The sequence below is a fragment of the Theropithecus gelada genome, chromosome 1 (genome assembly GCF_003255815.1).
Source record: "Theropithecus gelada isolate Dixy chromosome 1, Tgel_1.0, whole genome shotgun sequence".
NCBI lineage: Eukaryota > Metazoa > Chordata > Mammalia > Primates > Cercopithecidae > Theropithecus > Theropithecus gelada.
In genome coordinates, this window is record NC_037668.1 from 219,576,668 (window position 1) to 219,597,495 (window position 20,828).

General features: G+C 42.0%; 1 protein-coding gene across 2 annotated transcripts in view; it reads right to left on the reverse strand.

The window, feature by feature from the left end:
* Positions 1-865: 865 nt before the first annotated feature.
* The window catches only part of SMYD3 (SET and MYND domain containing 3), a 743,226-nt gene continuing 723,263 nt past the window's right edge, over positions 866-20,828 (reverse strand). The window contains exon 12 of one of the 2 annotated variants that reach the window (XM_025385514.1): positions 866-1,188. In XM_025385514.1, the coding sequence (XP_025241299.1) occupies positions 1,087-1,188 (102 nt within the window). In that variant the 3' untranslated portion in view covers positions 866-1,086. The remainder of the gene's footprint in view (positions 1,189-20,828) is intronic. The other variant, XM_025385504.1, reaches the window with a different exon arrangement.

Genomic DNA, 20,828 nt, shown 5'->3' on the forward strand with positions numbered 1-20,828 from the left:
TGAGCGGGACTCAGGAATGTGGGTTTTGCCGCTCTGGATTCTGCCACCGCCCATTTCCTTGCGTGTGAAATAAAGTGTGGATGACTGCATGCTCTGTAAGAATCCTTTCAGCTCTAGGAATCCAAGGGCTTCAATTACCACCAGAGTGTCACCTAAGCGTGAGGGACTGCACTGCTCACAGGATCACTGAGCCATAAGAGAATTTACATGTCTAGGAGTGGAGAAAAAAAGGTTTTCTGTATTTGTCTAAAGCAGAAAGGCAGAAAAACAGGCCAAAGAATTAGGAAATAATAAAGAGGGAAAAGAAAGCAAGCAAGTCTGATTTGAGCTGGGATGCGAGAACCTTGCTTGCTGCAGGATAATGGAGCTTTACGCTCTGCAAACCACACTCACATGCTCACATGCTGAACCACACATTTGGGTCATTACAGACAAAATTTCAAGGAAAAAAAAGACATACACAAGGAGTTATAAAATGCTATTCAGGAAGGTTTACACAAAGAGCTGTGAGACATTCGAAAAACTGGTTTTTGGCATTAAGACTTCCTATCCTTTTCTAATAATATCTGAAATGGCTTCCTCCTTTGTGTTGGAGATGCATTTGGAAGTAAATAACAAACACAAACATCATTTATCACAAAGAGCAAAAGACATCTCAAAATTCTGCTTCTTGCCAAAATGGACATGAAATTTTTGCTGGGAAGCAAATGTGAAAATAGTGACTTTTATCTAATTATCCCTACATGTATCCAAAAAGAAAGTTATAACTTATTTTGTCATGCTTGTAATAGGATTTTCTGTCTTGAATGTTGGTATTTTAAACATTAAAATCGCCAATGAGTAAGCAAATAAGACAATTACCAGATGGCATCCTCAACCAAATGTTTTGAATTTATTATAATCGTGCTTCACTACAACTAATGATTCTTGTGGTTTGCAAACAATGTCTGCCTTTATTTACCTACACAAACACAGAAGAGAATTTCCAATAGGAGAGGTTTACACAGCAAACAAAGTATAGAGTGTGTGACCTCAATAAGGCATTCAACGAAGACACACGCCATCCTTCCCTCTGACTGGGTTCCCTTAGGATGCCCTGATGTTGGCGTCGCATTCTTCTAAAAGTAGAATCAAATCTTCAATCAGGCTGTGTTCTCTGCCATGTGTCACTCTCATAATATCAAAAGCCTAAAGAGAAAGGACGGAAGACAGATTAGACCCCAAAATAGGTGAGCTCAGGCCATTCCCCACCTTTACCCCATGATGCCAGGGGCCTGGTGAACTCCATAGGTTTACAGGGTGAACAGTCTTTAATGGGCCCACAGCACTTGGTTCTCCCAGCTAGAAAGTCACATGACAAGGGTGATTTCTGAATGTGGTATTTGGAAAGTAGACTCACTATTTGAGTCATGCTTGGGCCCAGTGACCATCGATCTTCAAAGACTGTCAGTGCACAGGTTTGGTGGGTAGTTACAAGGGTAAGAAGAGTTACCAAAACGATTGAGTCATATGGAAGACCATGCTGCTACCACCTGAAAATTTTTCTTTACTGCATACTCCATTCAATTCTCATCTATATGCACCGGGATTATTATATACATGTATTCTTGCATTTTTTTCATATTATACTATAGCATTGGCATTTTGACAGTCCTCTCCTTCACTCCCCATATTTAGTCCATTACTAAATCTTGTCAACTCTATCTCCAAAATATTGCTGAAATCTGTGTGGGCCTAAAACTACTTCAATAATAGAGTACAATAGAAGTAAAGTGACTGACTTGTGAGACTAGGTCAAAAAGGCCTCTGTGTTGTTCACTGGTCAGTATGTTTGCTCCCAGAGCCAAGAGACTCCATGCTGTAAGGAAGCCCAAGCCACACAGAGGGAGGCCGTGTACAGGCACTCTGGCTGGCAGTCTTCGCCGAGCTAATCTTTCAAGGCATTCTAGACAAGGCACCAGACATGTACACAAATAAACCTTCAGACGATTCCAGCACCCAGCTGAAGACTGCCAGATCTGTCTTCCCAGATGGAACACCAGACGTTGTAGAAAAGAAGAAAGCCATTCTTATGCTGTATGCAAATTCCTGACCCACAGAATTTGTGCGATAATTTTGCTGTTGTTCTCTCCATTAAGTTTTGGGATGGTTATGGAACAACAACCAACCAGAGTATCCTCAAAAATACTTTTGTAGGACAGGGTTCCAAGATGGCCGAACAGGAATAGCTCCAGTCTACAGCCCCCCGAGTGAGCAACACAGAAGACGGGTGATTTCTGCATTTCCAACTGAGGTACCAGACTCATCTCACTGGGGCTTGTCAGACAGTGGGTGCAGCCCACCGAGCATGAGCCAAAGCAGGACGAGGCATCGCCTCACCTGGGAAGTGCAAAGGGTCAGGGAATTCCCCTTCCTAGCCAAGGGAAGCTGTGACAGACGGCATCTGGAAAATCGGGTCACTCCCACCCTAATACTGTGCTTTTCCAACAGTCTTAGAAAATGGCACACCAGGAGATTATATCCCACACCTGGCTTGGAGGGTCCCATGCCCACGGACCCTCGCTCATTGCTAGCACAGCAGTCTGATAGAACTGCAAGGCAGCAGCGAGGCTGGGGGACGGGCGCTTGCCATTGCTGAGGCTTGAGTAGGTAAACAAAGTGGCTGGGAAGCTTGAACTGGGTGGAGCCCACCGCAGCTCAAGGAGGCCTGCCTGCCTCTGTAGACTCCACCTCTGGGGGCAGGGCATAGCCAAACAAAAGGCAGCAGAAACCTCTGCAGACTTAAATGTCCCTGTCTGACAGCTTTGAAGAGAGTAGTGGTTCTCCCAGCATGGAGTTTGAGATCTGAGAACGGACGGATTACTTCCTCAAGTGGGACCCTGACCCCTGAGGAGCCTAACTGGGAGGCACTCCCCAGTAGGGGCAGACTGACACCTCACACGGCCGGGTACCCCTCTGAGACAAAGCTTCCAGAGGAACGATCAGGCAGCAAAATTTGCTGCTCAGCAATATTTGCTGTTCTGCAGCTTCCGTTGCTGATACCCGGGCAAACAGGGTCTGAAGTGGACCTTCAGCAAACTCCAACAGACCTGCAACTGACAGTCCTGACTGTTAGAAGGAAAACTAACAAACAGAAAGGACATCCACACCAAAACCCCATCTGTACCTTACCATCATCAAAGACCATAGGTAGATAAAACCACAAAGATAGGGAAAAAACAAAGCAGAAAAGCTGAAAATTCTAAAATCAGAGAACCTCTCCCCCTCCAAAGGAACACAGCTCCTCGCCAGCAATGGAACAAAGCTGGATGGACAATGACTGTGACGAGCTGAGAGAAGGTTTCAGATGATCGCACTTCTCCAAGCTAAAGGAGGAAGTTCGAATCCATCACAAAGAAGCTAAAAACCTTGAAAAAAGATTTGATAAATGGCTAACCAGAATAACCAGTGTAGAGAAGTCCTTAAATTACCTCATGGAGCTGAAAACTATGGCACAAGAGAACGACGTAATGAATGCACAAACTTCAAAGGCCAATTCGATCAACTGGAAGAAAGGGTATCAGTAACTGAAAATCAAATGAATGAAATGAAGCAAGAAGAGAAGTTTAAACAAAAAAGAGTAAAAAGAAAAGAACAAAGCCTCCAAGAAATATGGGACTATGTGAAAAGACCAAATCTATGTCTGATTGGTGTACCTGAAAGTGACAGGGAGAATGGAACCAAGTTGGAAAACACTCTGCAGGATATTATCCAGGAGAACTTCACCAACCTAGCAAGGCATGCCAACATTCAAATTCAGGAAACATAGAGAGCCCCACAAAGCTACTCCTTGAGAAGAGCAACTCCAAGACACATAATTGGCAGATTACCAAAGTTGAAATGAAGGAAAAAATGTTAAGGGGACCAGACAGAAAGGCTGGGTTACTCACAAAGGGAAGCCCATCAGACTAACAGTGGATCTCTCGGCAGAAACTCTACAAGCCAGAAGAAAGTGGGGGCCATTATTCAATATTCTTAAGGGAAAGAAGTTTCAACTCAGAATTTCAAATCCAGCCAAACTAAGTTTCATAAGTGAAGGAGAAATAAAATCCTTTACAGACAAGCAAATGCTGACAGATTTTGTCACCACCAGGCCTGCCCTACAAGAGACCCTGAAGGAAGCACTAAACATGGAAAGGATCAACCGGTACCAGCCACTGAAAAACATGCCAAAACATAAAGACCATCAATGCTAGGACTAAACCACATCAATTAACAAGCAAAATAACCAGCTAACATCATAATGACAGAATCAAATTCACACATAACAATATTAACCTTAAATGTAAGTGGACTAAATGCTCCAATTAAAAGACACAGACTGGCAAATTGGATAAAGAGTCAAGTCCCATCAGTTTGCTGTATTCAGGAGACCCATCTCACACACAGAGACACACAAAGGCTCAAAATAAAGGGATGGAAGAAGATCTACCAAGCAAATGGAAAACAAAAAAAGGCAGGGGTTTCAATCCTAGTCTCTGATAAAACAGACTTTAAACCAACAAACATCAAAAGAGACAAAGAAGGCTGTTACATAATGGTAAAGAGATCAATTTAACAAGAAGAGCTAATTATACTAAATATATATGCACCCAATACAGGAGCACCCAGATTCATAAAGCAAGTCCTTAGAGATCTACAAAGAGACTTAGACTCTCACACAATAGTAATGGGAGACTTTAACACCCCACGGTCAACATTAGACAGATCAACAAGACAAAGTTAAAAAGGATATCCAGGAATTGAACTCAGCTCTGCACCAAGCGAACCTAATAGACGTCTACAGAACTCTCCACCCCAAATCAACAGAATATACATTCTTCTCAGCACCATATCACACTTATTCCAAAATTGACCACATAGTTGGAAGTAAAGCACTCCTCAGCAAATGTACAAGAACAGAAATTATAACAAACTGTCTCTCAGACCACAGTGCAATCAAACTAGAACTCAGGATTAAGAAACTCACTCAAAACCGCTCAACTACATGGAAACTGAACAACCTGCTCCTGAATGACTACTGGGTACATAACGAAATGAAGGCAGAAATAAAGATGTTCTTTGAAACCAATGAGAACAAAGACACAACAAACCAGAATCTCTGGGACACATTTAAAGCAGTCTGTAGAGGGAAAAGTATAGCACTAAATGCCCACAAGAAAAAGCAGGAAAGATCTAAAATTGACACCTTAATGTCACAATTAAAAGAACTAGAGAAGCAAGAGCAAACACATTCAAAATCTAGCAGAAGGCAAGAAATAACTAAGATCAGAGCAGAACTGAATGAAATAGAGATACAAAAAAACCCTTCAAAAAATCAGTGAATCCAGGAGCTGGTTTTTTTTTTTTTTTTTTTTTTTTGAGACGGAGTCTTGCTCTGTCGCCCAGGCTGGAGTGCAGTGGTGCAATCTCGGCTCACTGCAGGCTCCGCCTCCCGGGTTCACGCCATTCTCCGGCCTCAGCCTCCCGAGTAGCTGGGACTACAGGCGCCCGCCACTGCGCCCGGCTAATTTTTTCTATTTTTAGTAGAGACGGGGTTTCACCATGGTCTCGATCTCCTGACCTTGTGATCCGCCCGCCTCAGCCTCCCAAAGTGCTGGGATTACAGGCGTGAGCCACCGCGCCCGGCCCAGGAGCTGGTTTTTTGAAAAGATCAACAAAACTGACAGACCGCTAGCAAGACTAATAAAGAAGAAAAGAGAGAAGAATCAAATAGACACAACAAAGAAATGATAAAGGGGATATCACCACCAATCCCACAGAAATACAAACTAGAATCAGAGAATACTATAAATACCTCTATGCAAATAAACTAGAAAATCTAGAAGAAATGGGTCAATTCCTGGACACATACACCCTTCCAAGACTGAACCAGGAAGAAGCTGAATCCTTGAATAGACCAATAACAGGCTCCAAATTGAGGCAATACTTAATAGCATACCAGCCAAAAAAAGTCTAGGACCAGACAAATTCACAGCTGAATTCTACCAGAGGTACAAGGTGGAGCTGGTACCATTCCTTCTGAAACTACTCCAAACAATAGCAAAAGAGGGAATCCTCCCTAACTCATTTTTTGAGGCCAGCATCATCCTGATACCAAAGCGTGGCAGAGACACAACCAAAAAAAGGGAATTTTAAACCAATATCCCTGATGAACATCGATGCAAAAATCCTCAATAAAATACTGGCAAACTGAATTCAGCAGCACATCAAAAAGCTTATCCACCATGATCAAGTGGGCTTCATCTCTGGGATGCAAGGCTGGTTCAACATATGCAAATCAATAAACGTAATCCAGCATATAAACAGAACCAAAGACAAAAGCCACATGATTATCTCAATAGATGCAGAAAAGGCCTTTGACAAAATTCAACAGCCCTTCATGCTAAAAACTCTCAATAAATTAGGTGTTGATGGAACATATCTCAAAATAATAAGAGCTATTTATGACAAACCCACAGCCAGTATTATAGTAAGTGGACAAAAACTGGAAGCATTCCCTTTGAAAACTGGCACAAGACAGGGATGCCCTCTCTCACCACTCCTATTCAACATAGTGTGGGAAGTTCTGGCCAGGGCAATCAGGCAGGAGAAAGAAATAAAGAGTATTCACTTAGGAAAAGAGGAAGTCGAATTGTCCCTGTTTGCAGATGACATGATTGTATATTTAGAAAACCCCATTGTCTCAGCCCAAAATCTCCTTAAGCTGATAAGCAACTTCAGGAAAGTCTCAGGATACAAAATCAATGTGCAAAATCACAAACATTCTTATACACCAATAACAGACAAACAGAGAGCCAAATCATGAATGAACTCCCATTCACAATTGCTTCAAAGAGAATAAAATACCTAGAAATACAACTTAAAAGGGACGTGAAGGACCTCTTCAAGGAGAACTACAAACCACTACTCAGTGAAATAAAAGAGGACACAAACAAATGGAAGAACATTCCATGCTCATGGATAGGAAGAATCAATATCGTGAAAATGGCCATGCTGCCCAAGGTAATTTATACATTCAATGCCATTCCCATCAAGCTACCAATGAGTTTCTTCACAGAATTGGAAAAAAACCATTTTAAAGTTCATATGGAACCAAAAAAGAGCCCACATTGCCAAGACAATCCTAAGCAAAAAGAATAAAGCTGGAGGCATCATGCTACCTGACTTCAAACTATACTACAAGGCTACAGTAACAAAAACAGCATGGTACTGGTACCAAAACAGAGATATAGACCAATGGAACAGAACAGAGCCCTCAGAAATAATACCACACATCTACAACCATCTGATCTCTGACAAACCTGACAAAAACAAGCAATGGGGAAAGGATTCCCTATTTAATAAATGGTGCTGGAAAACTGGGTAGCCATATGTAGAAGGCTGAAACTGGATCCCTTTCTTACACCTTATACAAAAATTAATTCAAGATAGATTAAAGACTTAAATGTTAGATGTAAAACCATAAAAACCCCAGAAGAAAACCTAGGCAATACCATTCAGGACATAGGCATGGGCAAGGACTTCATGTCTAAAACCCCAAAAGCAATGGCAACAAAAGCCAAAATTGACAAATGGCATCTAATTAAACTAAAGAGCTTCTGCACAGCAAAAGAAACTACCATCAGAGTGAACAGGCAACCTACAGAACGGAAGAAAATTTTTGCAATCTACTCATCTGACAAAGGGCTAATATCCAGAACCTACAAAGAACTCAAACAAATTTACAAGAAAAAAACAAACAACCCCATCAAAAAGTGGGCAAAGGATATGAACAGACACTTCTCAAAACTTCTTTATGCAGCCAACAGACACATGAAAAAATGCTCATCATCACTCGCCATCAGAGAAATGCAAATCAAAACCACAATGAGATACCATCTCACACCAGTTAGAATGGCAATCATTAAAAAGTCAGGAAACAACAGGTGCTGGGGAGGATGTGGACAAACAGGAACACTTTTACACTGTTGGTGGGACTGTAAACTAGTTCAACCATTGTAGAAGACAGTGTGGAGATTCCTCAAGGATCTAGAACTAGAAATACCATATGACCCAGCCATCCCATTACTGGGGATACACCCAAAGGATTATAAATCATGCTGCTATAAAGACACATGCACACGTATGTTTATTGCGGCACTATTCACAATAGCAAAGACTTGGAATCAACCCAAATGTCCATCAGTGACAGATTGGATTAAGAAAATGAGACACATATACACCATGGAATACTATGCAGCCATAAAAAAGGATGAGTTTGTGTCCTTTGCAGGGACATGGATGCAGCTGGAAACCATCATTCTGAGCAAACTATCGCAAGGACAGAAAACCAAACACCACATGTTCTCACTCATAGGTGGGAATTGAACAATGAGATCACTTGGACTCAGGAAGGGGAACATCACACACCTGGGCCTATTGTGGGAAGGGGGATGGGGGGAGGGATAGCATTAGGAGATACACCTAACGTAAATGACGAGTTGATGGGTGCAGCACACCAACATGGCACATGTATACATATGTAACAAACCTGCACGTTGTGCACATGTACCCTAGAACTTAAAGTGTAATAAAAAAAATTAAAAAAATTTTTTGTAATAAGTAAGAGATAAGCAATATGATCCTGCCCTGCCCAAATGGAGGGCGGGGTGGACTTGGGAGAAGGAAGGGACAACAGAACCACGGCATTTGATGTAAACGTGCCCAGGAAACTTGTAAAGATATGACGCTGGTGGCTGTTAATGCACCCAAAGTACCTGCAAGTGGCACTGAGGCTCTCAGCCTTAGCTACACAGTAGGATCAGCCAGGGAGCTTCAAAAGAGACACCCAGGCCCAGACCCTCCACATCGACAGCTGAAGCCCGCTCTCCAGGAAGGAGGCCTGGGCCCCAGGAGATTCCAACATGTCCTCAAAGTTGAAACCAACTGATACAGCAAACTCTCAACAAGTAACAGCAACTACTCATTATTCAATGTTAATTTATAGCCAGCATAATTACCATTTTAATGGTTGTATATAATGAATTCCATCATGTTTATAGACCATTATTTACTAAGCTGCTCCTGGAAATTTAGATCACTTTCAATTGTTTATTATGATATGATGCAGATCTGCCAGAATATATTCTTTGCCTTTCTTGGATATTTGCTGAAGAGCAATTCGTAGGAGGTGGAATTCTTGAGCATGAACATCTTGAAAACCACAGAGATTTTAGACCTTGGTGGTGATGTAGTGAGACACCTGCATTTTACTATTAGGCATGCAGTAAAACTTTCAATTCCATATTGGAAAAAAGCTGAAGCTTCAAGAAACAAAGCATTTCAGGTGGAGGGTACTTTCAACCTCTGTTTCTGGCTGTTTTCACTTCTTTAATCTTCCCTTTAGGCTCGAAAGAAAACAGGCAGAGAGAGGGGGGCTAGATTTCCTGCAGAGAGAGAGAAAAAAGAGAGAGAGAGAGAGAAAGAGAAAGAGAGACACAGAGAGAGAGAGGAGAGAGAGACAGAGACAGAGAGAGAGGGAAAGAGACAGAGAGAGAGAGGGAAAGAGAGAAAGAGAAAAGAGAAAGAGAAAAGAGAAAGAGAGAGAAGAGAGAGAGAGAAGAGAGAGAGAGAGACAGAGAAAGAGAAAAGCGAGAGGGAGAAAGAGAGAGAAAAGAGAGAAAGAGGAGAGAAAAAGAACAAGACAGAGAGAGAGAGAAAGAGAGAGAGAGAGAGAGAGAGAGAGAGAGAGAAAGGGCCAGCGCCTCAGACCCTGTCAGCCTGGAAGACAGCTCTGTTCTCAGAGTCCAGTTGTGAACCTGCACTGGCAGTCTGGCCCCTCCCCCTGTGACACCAGCTGCAAAGCCCAGAAGGTGGCTGGAGCTGAGATGCTGGCGGTGGGAATTCACTTCCTATCCAGGCGAGCAAGTCTGCTGGGTGGGTGCACAGCATCTGCCAGCAAATCCCCAGGCAGAGGGCTGTCCGGGAGTGCAGGGGAGGAGTTGGGACCAGCCCCCACCTTGCAAGCAGCCCAGCTCTAGGAGATTCCTCTGGGCAGAAGATTAAAAACAAATGTTTGATGCTATTCATGGAGCACATGCCTCATGTTTTATTCTCTTTTCTCCACACTGCCCTGGATCCTCCGCTGCTCTGGACATCTTAAGGTCTGAGGCAGAGACCTGTGTGACAGCGCAATTGCGGAAAGAGAAGGTTTCTCCGATCAGAGAGGCTTCATGGGAAATTCTCTTTCTTGAAAGCACTCTTAGATGTCCTCTTCCCTTTTACTCAACAGAGAGCCAAAATGCTTGTGATCTGGCAAAGGAAGATGAATGAGGCAGAATCACTGCCCAGAAAGATCTTTGCAGAGAGGGACATAACTCTCCATGCTGAAAAAGGCCAGGCCTAACCTGCTCAGCCTCACCTCCCTCCCTGCCCTCACAGACGCCCTCGGCTGGGGGAGGGCCTGGCCTTGTTGCTCAGAACTTCCAGACCAGCCTCTTTTTTGCCCCCTCCTGGTTACATTCTCCAGGTTGCCCATCTGAAGAATGATCTGTGCTTCTCTCTGACTTGACTCAGAGGCTGAATGACAAAGCCATCTTCTTACCACTTCAACAACGTAAGTTCATCGGCACGCTTCTGAACGTACTACAGACTCCAGTCTTCCTTCCTCGCTCTTTTCTTCCAGTTCCAGGGGTGAGTTTCACTTTGTCCTCTTTTGCAGCTTTAAGAATAAGGTCTACTCCTCAAGGGCCGAAGTTAACTGCCACTGATCCAGTATATTCCTGTTCACGGAAGGGGCAGACCTGCCCATCCCACAGTAGGGTACTACTTCCAGTTCCTCAGTCATTCTGGAATTAGAGCCACAGCCAGGAAGTGGGAGTTGCCTGGCCTTCCCCCAGCTTCACATCCACTGGTCCCAGTCTGCTTCCTTGAGGAAAGACCAGAACGATCGTCCAGTCCATAACAACACCCTCTTGTTATGGAAGGAAGTGCTTCCTGAGGTCACCTGGCCCGAGAGTTAGGAGGAGGATGACCTCCGGGCTCTCAGGACTCAACCCAGTGCGTCCATTCCGTGACCACACAGGGGAGCCTCCCACTGTGAGCAGACTGCAGTGACCAGGGAGAGGCGCAGAGGCTGTCCTGGACATGGCTGCTGAGACGCTGCTGAGACACCCTGAGGGGACACAGGTGCCTTCCTCGTCAAGATGCTGCTGGTCGTGTTCTGCGTTCTCTTACTTAGAGGTGAATGCATCACCAAAGGGGAGCAGGGGCAACCCTCGGGAATGTGTGTGTAGTCTGAGATACTACGTTTAGAGGATCTTGTCCATAGAGTGGCTAGAAACAGAGTGGGAATGGGTATGGGTAGGGGCAGAGAACTCATCTGAAGCGACTGAAAACAAAAACAAACTACTGAATATAGATTTAATTAACAAGCAAACATTGTACTTTGAGTGATGGGCAGATGTAGATGAGAAAGGGAGGGGAAAAAAGAGAAGAAAGAAGTAGGATTCAGTAATGAGCAAAATATGTTAGTGACGGTGTGTGCGGGTGTGTGCGTGGATGAATGGCGTGACACGGGTCAGCAGGAAGCTGCAATTCAGACCTGGCGATGAGGACATCTGGTCCTTGTCTTGAACATCACCTGGGCCTATGGGTGAGCTGGGGCAGGCAGTTCTCAATGATGTACGAAGAGGCCCCTGTATGGCCCGAGGCGCAGCCCTTCAGCACAGCAGGAAGATGAGGCGGGCTTCCCCTCACATTACCATCCCCTAAAAAAGTTACAATAAATTTCTGACAAACCAGAGCAATTGTTGCTAGTAGCTGTGTGCGTGTCTCCCTTCTCCTACCGCTCCCATCTGTCACACATGCGCATGTCAGAGAGGACAATTTTGGTTTAATTTCCTGCAGCAGCATATAAAACAGATTAAGGAAATATAAAATTGGAGCAGGCTGGTGTTGGGAAAAGCTTATCTCTTTCCATTAAATTTTATTTTTTTAATGGTAGCATTTAAAAAGAGCCTGCACAGAATCTTCCACAGAACACTCACTGGAAGCCTCCAAGGAGGGTGCCTGCTGCACCCACATCCAGACTCTAAATGTCACATGAGAAGAGCAGCAGAGATTGTCTGCCACATGACAGGCATACAGTTAACTCAGTAATAGAGAAAGAGTCCCCAGACTTGATTTCAGTTTCATCACATCTGCTTTTTTTTTAAGTAATTTTAGAATTGTGGTCATATATTAAATAAAATGAATTAAATCATAACATTGGAAACAATATACCTTTCCTATTAATTTTAATATGAATATATTAAGCTTATCAAGGATCTCAAATAGTTTCTACCGTGAGCTTGAGGAATCCAGTAAGTGACTTCCCAAGTATGATTTAAATATGGATATAAAATCAGAGGGGAAAGAAATGTATGCATGATAAGAACCCCTAGAATCAAATCACAACAGGAAAAAATAAAGCAGATTTCCTTATTCTGCCCATCTCAGAATGAAAGAAAAGCAGAGATGGCCAGATGCGGTAGCTCGCGCCTGTAATCCCAGCACTTTGGGAGGCCAAGACGGGCGGATCACAAGGTCAGGAGATTGAGACCATCCTGGTTGACACGGTGAAACTCCGTCTCTACTAAAAAAAAAATACAAAAAACTAGCCAGGCGAGGTGACGGGCACCTGTAGTCCCAGCTACTTGGGAGGCTGAGGCAGGAGAATGGCGTAAACCCGGGAGGTGGAGCTTGCAGTGAGCTGAGATCCGGCCACTGCACTCCAGCCTGGGCGACACAGCGCGACTCCGTCTCAAAAAATAAAATAAAATAAGATAAAATAAAATTAAAACAATAATAAAAATAATAATAATAAAAAGAAAAGCAGAGGGTGGGGCACAGGGAGGAGGAAGCTGGTCTGGGGCATCCAAAGGAGGAAATGCAAGAAGCAAGAGGTACAACACGTTAAGCAGCTCTGGAGGCACAAAAAGCCCTTTGCAAGGACAGCAGAGAATCCCAGACTTTGATGACCCACCTCAGCTCGGCGGCACCCCTGGAGACCCCACTCTACTCCACACCTTGGATAACCCTCCACGTGTACATTCTGCTGGAGAAATCTGTCCTCTTGGGAGGCAGAATTTCCTTAGAGATAACATCTACCCATTCATTCACTCAATACTGTCTGAGCAGCTGTAATGAATAAAACGTGGCCCTTGCCCTGGGAGAAGCTCTGGCATAGTCAGAGGGACAGAAAGTAAATACCAGATCATTACAGTGGAACAGTGTGTGTTCAACAGAGATGCAAAGTGCTGGGGCATCCAGAGGAGGGAGGAACCAGGTGGCCCACGGGACCCTTAGGAGGGATTACAGATGTGGTGAGCTCAGGTCTGTGCTTTCCAGTGGTAGTAACCATTCCAGAAGAAGCATTGCTGTTGTGCCACTGTTCAATCAATCAATCAATCAATCAATCTTTATTAAGCCCTGAGAGACCTGAAGAAGTTATGTTTCCTCAGCTAAATAATAAGACTGGACAAGATAAATTCTAAGAGCAACCCAAGTCCCAATGTGTTGTACAGTGTGCTGTGCCAGACACAGAGCTAGAAGGTGTGGATTTGGTTTTGTTTCCAAATATTGCTACTGATTTCTAATTTAATTCCATTGTGGTCAGATAATTTGCTGTGTATTAACTTGAATGTTTTTATGTTTATTGAGATCTGTTTTATGGCATGAAAATGGTCTCTTTTTGTACTATAGTTACTTTAAAAATGTGCATTCTGTTATTGTTGGGTAAAGTGTTTCTAAATGTCAGATCCCGCTGGTTGATGGTGTTACGGAATTATTTTGTATCCTTGCTGAGTTTCTGTCTAGTTGTTCTACCAACTGTTGACAGAGGAGGTTTGATGTTCCCAGCTGTGCTTATCTGTCTGTTCATTTCTCCTTACAGTTCTATCAGTTTTTGTTTCTCATGTTTTGTAACTGTGTTATTTGGTGCATACATATTTAGTACTGCTATGTCTTTTTGGTAGACTGGCCTTTTTTTCATTATACAATGTCCCTTTCTGTCTCTCATAACATTTTCTTTGCTCTGAAGTCTACTTTACTTAATACTGATATAGCTACTTCAGGTTTCTTGTGATTGTGTTTTTATAATATATTTTTTTCCATCCTTTTGCTTTCAACCTATTTGTATAATTCTATTTAAAAAGAATTCTTACAGACAACATATGCTTGGGTCATGTGTTAAAAATCTTTTCTACTAATCGCTGTCTTTTAATTGGTGTATTTAGGCAATTTACACCTTTTACATAGACCACTTACATAATTTACAATGTTATTATTAATATAGTAGGGCTTAAATCTGCCATTTAATTTTTTGTTTTTCATTTGCTCTCTTTTTGTTTGTTTCTTTTTCCTGCATTCCTGTAAGTTAAACTTTTTTTAGAATTTCATTGCTTTTGAGTGTATTACTTTATATAGTTTTGTGGTTACTCCAGGTCTTATTATTTACATATATTTTATATATATATATACACACACACATATATATGTATACATAACTTGTATGTAATATACCTATGTATGTATATATGTATATCTACACATATATATGTATATACCTTATCATAGTTTACTAGTGTCATTTTACCAGTTGAACTCAAGTGTACAAACCTTACTTCCCTTTACATTTTTACCCTCCCCCACTCCCCCATTTGGAATACAATTGCCCTAAATAGTTCTACTACATACATTTAGAATCGTATCAGATAATGTTATAATTTTTGCTTCAACTATCAAACAATCTAGAAAACTCAAAGGGAGAAGGAAAGATCATTTTACTTACCCACATTTTTGCTGACCATATTCTTTCTTCTTTCCTGATGTTCCAAGAGCCTTCTTTTATCCTTTTCTTTCTGTTTAGAGAACTTCTTTAGCCATTCTTTTACAGTAAGTCTGCTAGTGATAAGTTCTTTTAGTTTTCCTTCATCTGAAAATGTCTTGATTTCTTCTTCATTCCTGAAGGGTATTTTTGCTGGACAAGATAAATTCTAAGGGCAACCCAAGTTTTGGGTTATCAGTTCTTTTCTTTCAGTACTTGAAAAAAAAATGCTACTTTCATCTGGCTTCTGTGGTTTCTGATGAGAAAAATCACTGTCATTCAAACTGTTTTTCCTCTACAGGTAAGTTGTCATTTTTCTCTTGTTGCTTTTAGGACTTACATTTTTGTGTGTGTGTTTAGTTTTCAGAAGTTTGAGTATGATCCACAGTCTTGGTGTGAACTGCTTTCGGTTTATACTGTTCGGTTCACTTAGCTTCTTGAATCTACAGGTTTATGTCTCCTGCCAAATTTGGAGAGTTTTCCACTATTCTTTTTTTAAAAACCAATGTGGTAAAGTTACCATTTTAACTATTTTTAACTCTTGAGAAGCATTAAGTACACTCACATTGTTGTGCAACCATTACTACTATCCATAAGTTTTGCATCATGCTGTACCAAAACTGTGTACCCATTAAACAGTAACTTCCCATCCCCTCCTCCCTTCAAACTCTGGCAACCACTGTTCTACTTCGGTCTCTAGGTATTTGACTGTTCTAGGTACCTCATATAAGTGGAATAATATGATATTTGTTCTTCTCTGTTAGGCTTATTTCACTTTGCACAATGCCTTCAAGGTTCATTTATGTGTAGCATGTGTCATAATTTTATTCCTTAAGGTTGAATAATATTCCATTGTATGTATATATCCCATGCTATGGGTTGCTTTTTATTCTGTTGATGGTATCCTTTGATGCCCAAAAGTGTTTAATATTGGTGAAGTCCAATTTGTTTATATTTTCTTTTGTAGACTGTACCTTTGGTGCCATATCCAAGAAATCATTACTGTGTCCAATGTCATGAGGCTTTTTCCTTAATGTGTTCTTCTAAGAGTCTAGTAGAAGCTTTTGATCTTATGTTTAGGTCTTTTATCCTTTATATGGTGTTAGGTAAGGGCCTAACTTTACTCTTTTGCATGTGGATATACAGTTTCCCTAACACTATTTGTTTTACTTTATATGGTGTTAGGTAAGGGCCCAACTGTACTCTTTTGCATGTGGATATACAGTTTCCCCAACACTATTTGTTGAAGACACTGTCCTTTTTCCATTGAGTGGTCTTGGCATCCATGTTGAAAATCACTTGACCATATATGCGAGGGTTTATTTCTGGGCTCTCTATTCTATTCCATTGGTCTATGTGTCCATCTATGCCAGTATCACTCTGTTTTGACTACTGTAGCTTTCTCATAAATTTTAAAATCGAGAACTGTGAGTTCTCCATATTTGTTTTTCTTTTTCAAGACTGCTTTTGGCTATTTGGAAGTCCTTGAGGTTCCATATATATTTCAAGATGTATTTTTCTATTTCTTCCCCAAAAAAGCCATTGGGATTTTGATAGAGATTGCATTGAATCTGAAGATCATTTTGGGTAATATTGACGTCTTAATAATACTAAGTCTTCCAACCTATGAACATGAGATGTAATTCTCCTTATTTATGCCTTCTTCATGGAGAATAATTGAGTATGTTATTCAGTTTTGTGTTATTGCAAATGGCATTATTCTCTTAATTTTGTTTTCGAATTGTTGATTTTTCATGTTTAGAAATATAACTGATTTTTGTGAGCCAAGATTGCACCACTGCACTCTAGCCTGGGTGACAGAGCAAGATTCTGTCTCAAAAAAAAAAAAAAAGAAAAAGAAAAGAAATACAACTGATTTTTGTGTGTTGATTTGTATCCTGCTACCTTGCTTAATTCACTTATTAGTTGTAACATTTTTTGGGGTGTGTGTGTAATCTATAGAGCTTTCTCCATATGAGATCATATTATCTGTATATAGAGATAATTTTATTTCATCCTTTCCAATTTGGATGCCTCCACCGTTATTTCTTCAAGCACTTTTTCCACCTCACCCTCTTTTACTTCTCTTTCTGGGACTTCAATGTTAGATCTTTTTGTTATTGATCCTCTGAGGCACCGTTCAATTTTACTTTTTCTTCAGTATTTTTTTCTGTTTTTCAGGTTGGGCAGTTTCAATTGTCTTATCTTCACATTCACCAATTCATTCCTCTGTTTCCTCCATTCTGTTGTGGAGCTCCCTTCTGTTTACTTTGATTATTATATTTATCAGTTCTTAAATTTCTATTTGTGTCTTCTTTATGGCTTCTACTTAACTGAGGTTTTCTACTTTTTCCATTTATTTTGAGGGTGTTTGTAATTCCTTGATGAAGCATTTTTATCACGGCTGCTTTAAAATCTGTCAGATTATTCTAACATCTCTGTTATCTTGGAATGGGCTTTGATTTTCATTAAGATTGAGGTCTTCCTGGTTCTTGTCACAGTGAGTGATTTTTAACCAAAGCACAGACGTTTTGAGTATTCCGTTATGAGACTCTGAATTTTACCTCAACCTGCTTTAGTGGCTTTCTCTGACATCACTCCAGCAAGAGAATGAGGTGATGATACCCTATGACTGCCAGGTGGAGGTACAAGTTCACGTTCCCCATCTGACTCCTTGTTACTACTGAACTTACACTTCCTGGTAGGTAAATTTCTGGTTATTGCCCATAATACGGCTTAATCACTGTGTTTGCATTTTATCCGTTATTTTCTTTTCTCTTTTTTGGTTCAAAAACACACTCTTGGAACTATTATTCTCCATTTGGAGGTCAGTAGGAACCATTCATAAATATCAGGGCTAGGGGCTTCCAAACAACTCTTTGAAGGTATTAGTGACAACTATGGAACATCGTCTCTGTGTGCCTTCTTATTCTACCTCTTTCCCTCCCACCTCCCCACACGGTAAAGTATGATGTTAAGTGTTTAGAGGAGGGCTTTCTAACCTAGACACCATGGACACTTAGTCCATGGAAGGGTTTCAGGGAGCCTCTGAAGTCGCCATCCACACCAAATATACAAAAGGTTGTGTATATTTAACCTTCCTCTGGTTAGTCAGTGGCCCTCATCAGATTCCTAAATAGGGATACGACCAAAGAGGTTAAGAATCACTGTAGCAGATTAAGGCATGGGACCAACAGAACTGCATGCTCTAAATCAGCCATTGCTGGGGCTGGAAATCAGGGTGGCTGATGCAAGAATAAAAGAAGCAGTCTCTAGGACTTGCGGCTTTGTGCTCTCTATTTAGATGCAAAAAAAGCTAAAAAAATGCTCAAGATATAAAATACTTCAATAAAATTAAAAGAGAAGGGAAAAATTATGATACAAAAAGTTTAAATACAGATTTTAAAAAAATGGATACCGAGGGGAAAGAAGTCTAAGTTTTGGAACCAGACTTTTGCTAAAAAGCAACTCCACTAGGGCTGGGGTGCGGGAGCCTGCAGCATGCAGCGTTCATAGGAAAAAACCAGCTCTGATTAACAAGACAGCCCACATGGGCTGTCCTTGAGGTCCAAGAAGTCAAATTAGTAGTAAACAAAAGCCTTCTAAGAAATAAATGGAAAGAAATAAAAGTAGATTAGAGACAGGAGAGGGCAGGAGGGAAGCACTGGTAAGGGACCCCAGGACTGTCCCGTGGCAGCAATCAGAAGAATTTCAGCTGAGCCCAGTGGAAACGGAAGATGAAACCAAATCAGAGCTGGGCTAAGTGGATTCCTTTCCTGGAGGAGGCTGGAGCCTAACTGAATCTGTAATAAATCTCTGTGTCTGAAGCTCCTCTGATTTCTGTTCAAACTCAGTCTTCAAAAACCTTATTCAAGTGATTTCATTCCATTATTTCCAGGGTTTCTAAGACAAGAAAGAGCATCCCAGGGGTGCCTGTCTGAAGATGACATCAGTTTCACAAGGCAAAGAGTATAGCCTCCCTTTTCCCTCTCCAGGTTACCCGAGTCCTGAGAAAGCTCAGGAAAGAAAGACTTTCTGCAGGAAGACACTGACCTGCTTCTAGACTCCCAGGTCACGTGAGTTTTCCTAGGGATGGATACATTCAGGCCATCCCTCCGCTAGCAAATGCTCAGCAAAGGTCATGAGAAGATCTGGTCCATTAACCATAAACAGCTAAACAGCAGGGTCGGGGGAGGCTTTTAAAGTCTTCTATCCATTACCAAAATCCATTCATTCAAGCATGTCTTTAACAGAGCTCGCAGTATTGGGGGCTTGTGTGTCTATGTTAGGTGGCACCAGAAGACACAAAAGGAATGTAAGGTCCCTTGAGGAATTCCCACTCACCTTGGGGAGCAGGCATAGAACATAACTGTTCACCAGAGGAACCACCGTGTACCCCAAACTACAAACACAAGTACTGAACAGGCCAGCTAGTGGGAGAGTGATCAGAACAAGCGTTCCTGTAACAATACCCATCCATCTTTAATCGTTTCAAAATGCTAGAGATTGGCCAGCACACTCTTGCGCATTGCCTCGCTTACTCCTCAAAACAACTCTGTGGGATAGCTATCAGCCTCCTTTTACAAATGAAATTATATTCAGAGATTAATGCAAATGGTAAGACTGGAACCTGGACGTACTGACTCTAAATCCTTGCACTCTTTCTACGACTCTGCCAGGAGTGCATGTTTGCTCCCTGGTTGATCATCAGACCTCGGCAAGAGACTCAATGACTTTTGTAGAGACACATAGCAAGTTTGGGTAAGGCCACCATTTAACCCCAGGCCTCATGACAGATAATCTGACGCTGCTCCCAGAATACCTTTCAACTGGCATCTATCGGGGTGTATGCCTGAGCTTCACCTTGGTACCAAGAGCAGGAAAAGCTAACATGATTACCAAGAGAAGCTTCTGAAAGAGGCGATGCAACCTCATCAGAAGAGTACGAGGGCAGCAGAACAGACCTGGGCATGAGGGATGGAAGGGGCAGTAAGAGGGTCATCAGAAGGGCTGGTGATGGTCAGTACCATCAGCCCAGGCCACATTATCCTGAAAACCCATAGCGAGATGTCTGTCTGGGTTTGTTCAGGCTTGTCCTCATACCTGGGGGTTTTAGATGTCTCCTTCAAGAGTTCTGTATGCAATGGCAATGAACAAAGCTTCACGGAAAGAAAAGCAGCAATCTAAATCTTCTCTGATTTCTCTCCCTTATTTTCCCCAAGTTGGCAACAGGAGTTCGGCTAGAGCTTAAGGGATTTCTACACACTGATCTTACTAGACAGCCTCATCTATTTAATTGGACCAGTCTAGAGGGAAAGAACATAGCCTTGGTTTCTGGCCTGGATTTAATGACTTGTACGTGTTTATTTCCTCCATTAAATTGTACACTCCATACTGATTTTTTTTTTTTTTTTTTTTTGAGACGGAGTCTCACACTGTCGCCCAGGCTGGAGGGCAATGGTGCAATCTCGGCTCACTGTAACCTCTGCCTCCTGGGTTCAAGCGATTCTCCCATCTCAGCCTCCTGAGCAGCTGGGATTTCAGGCACCCGTTATCATGCTTGGCTAGTTTTTGTATTTTTGTAGAGATGGGGTTTCATCATGTTGGCCAGACTGGTCTTGAACTCCTGACCTCAGGTGATCTGCCTGCCTCGACCTCCCAAAGTGCTGGGATTATAGATGTGAGCCACTGCACCCAGCCTGGGTCTTATCCAAAGTAGCAGAAGTATTTGATCACCGTGTTGAATTAAATTGAACAAATACACCTGGCTTTGCCTCGTGTGAATTTCGGGGAGCTCTTGCATGTCTCCAAACCTGAGCGCCTTCATTTTTCAAATAGGAAGGAATTCCTGTTTGTCCCGCTGACCTCATACAGCTGTCATCTGTCATGAGGACTAAGTATGATCACGTATCATGTATGTATGAGCAGTATTCATAGTTTC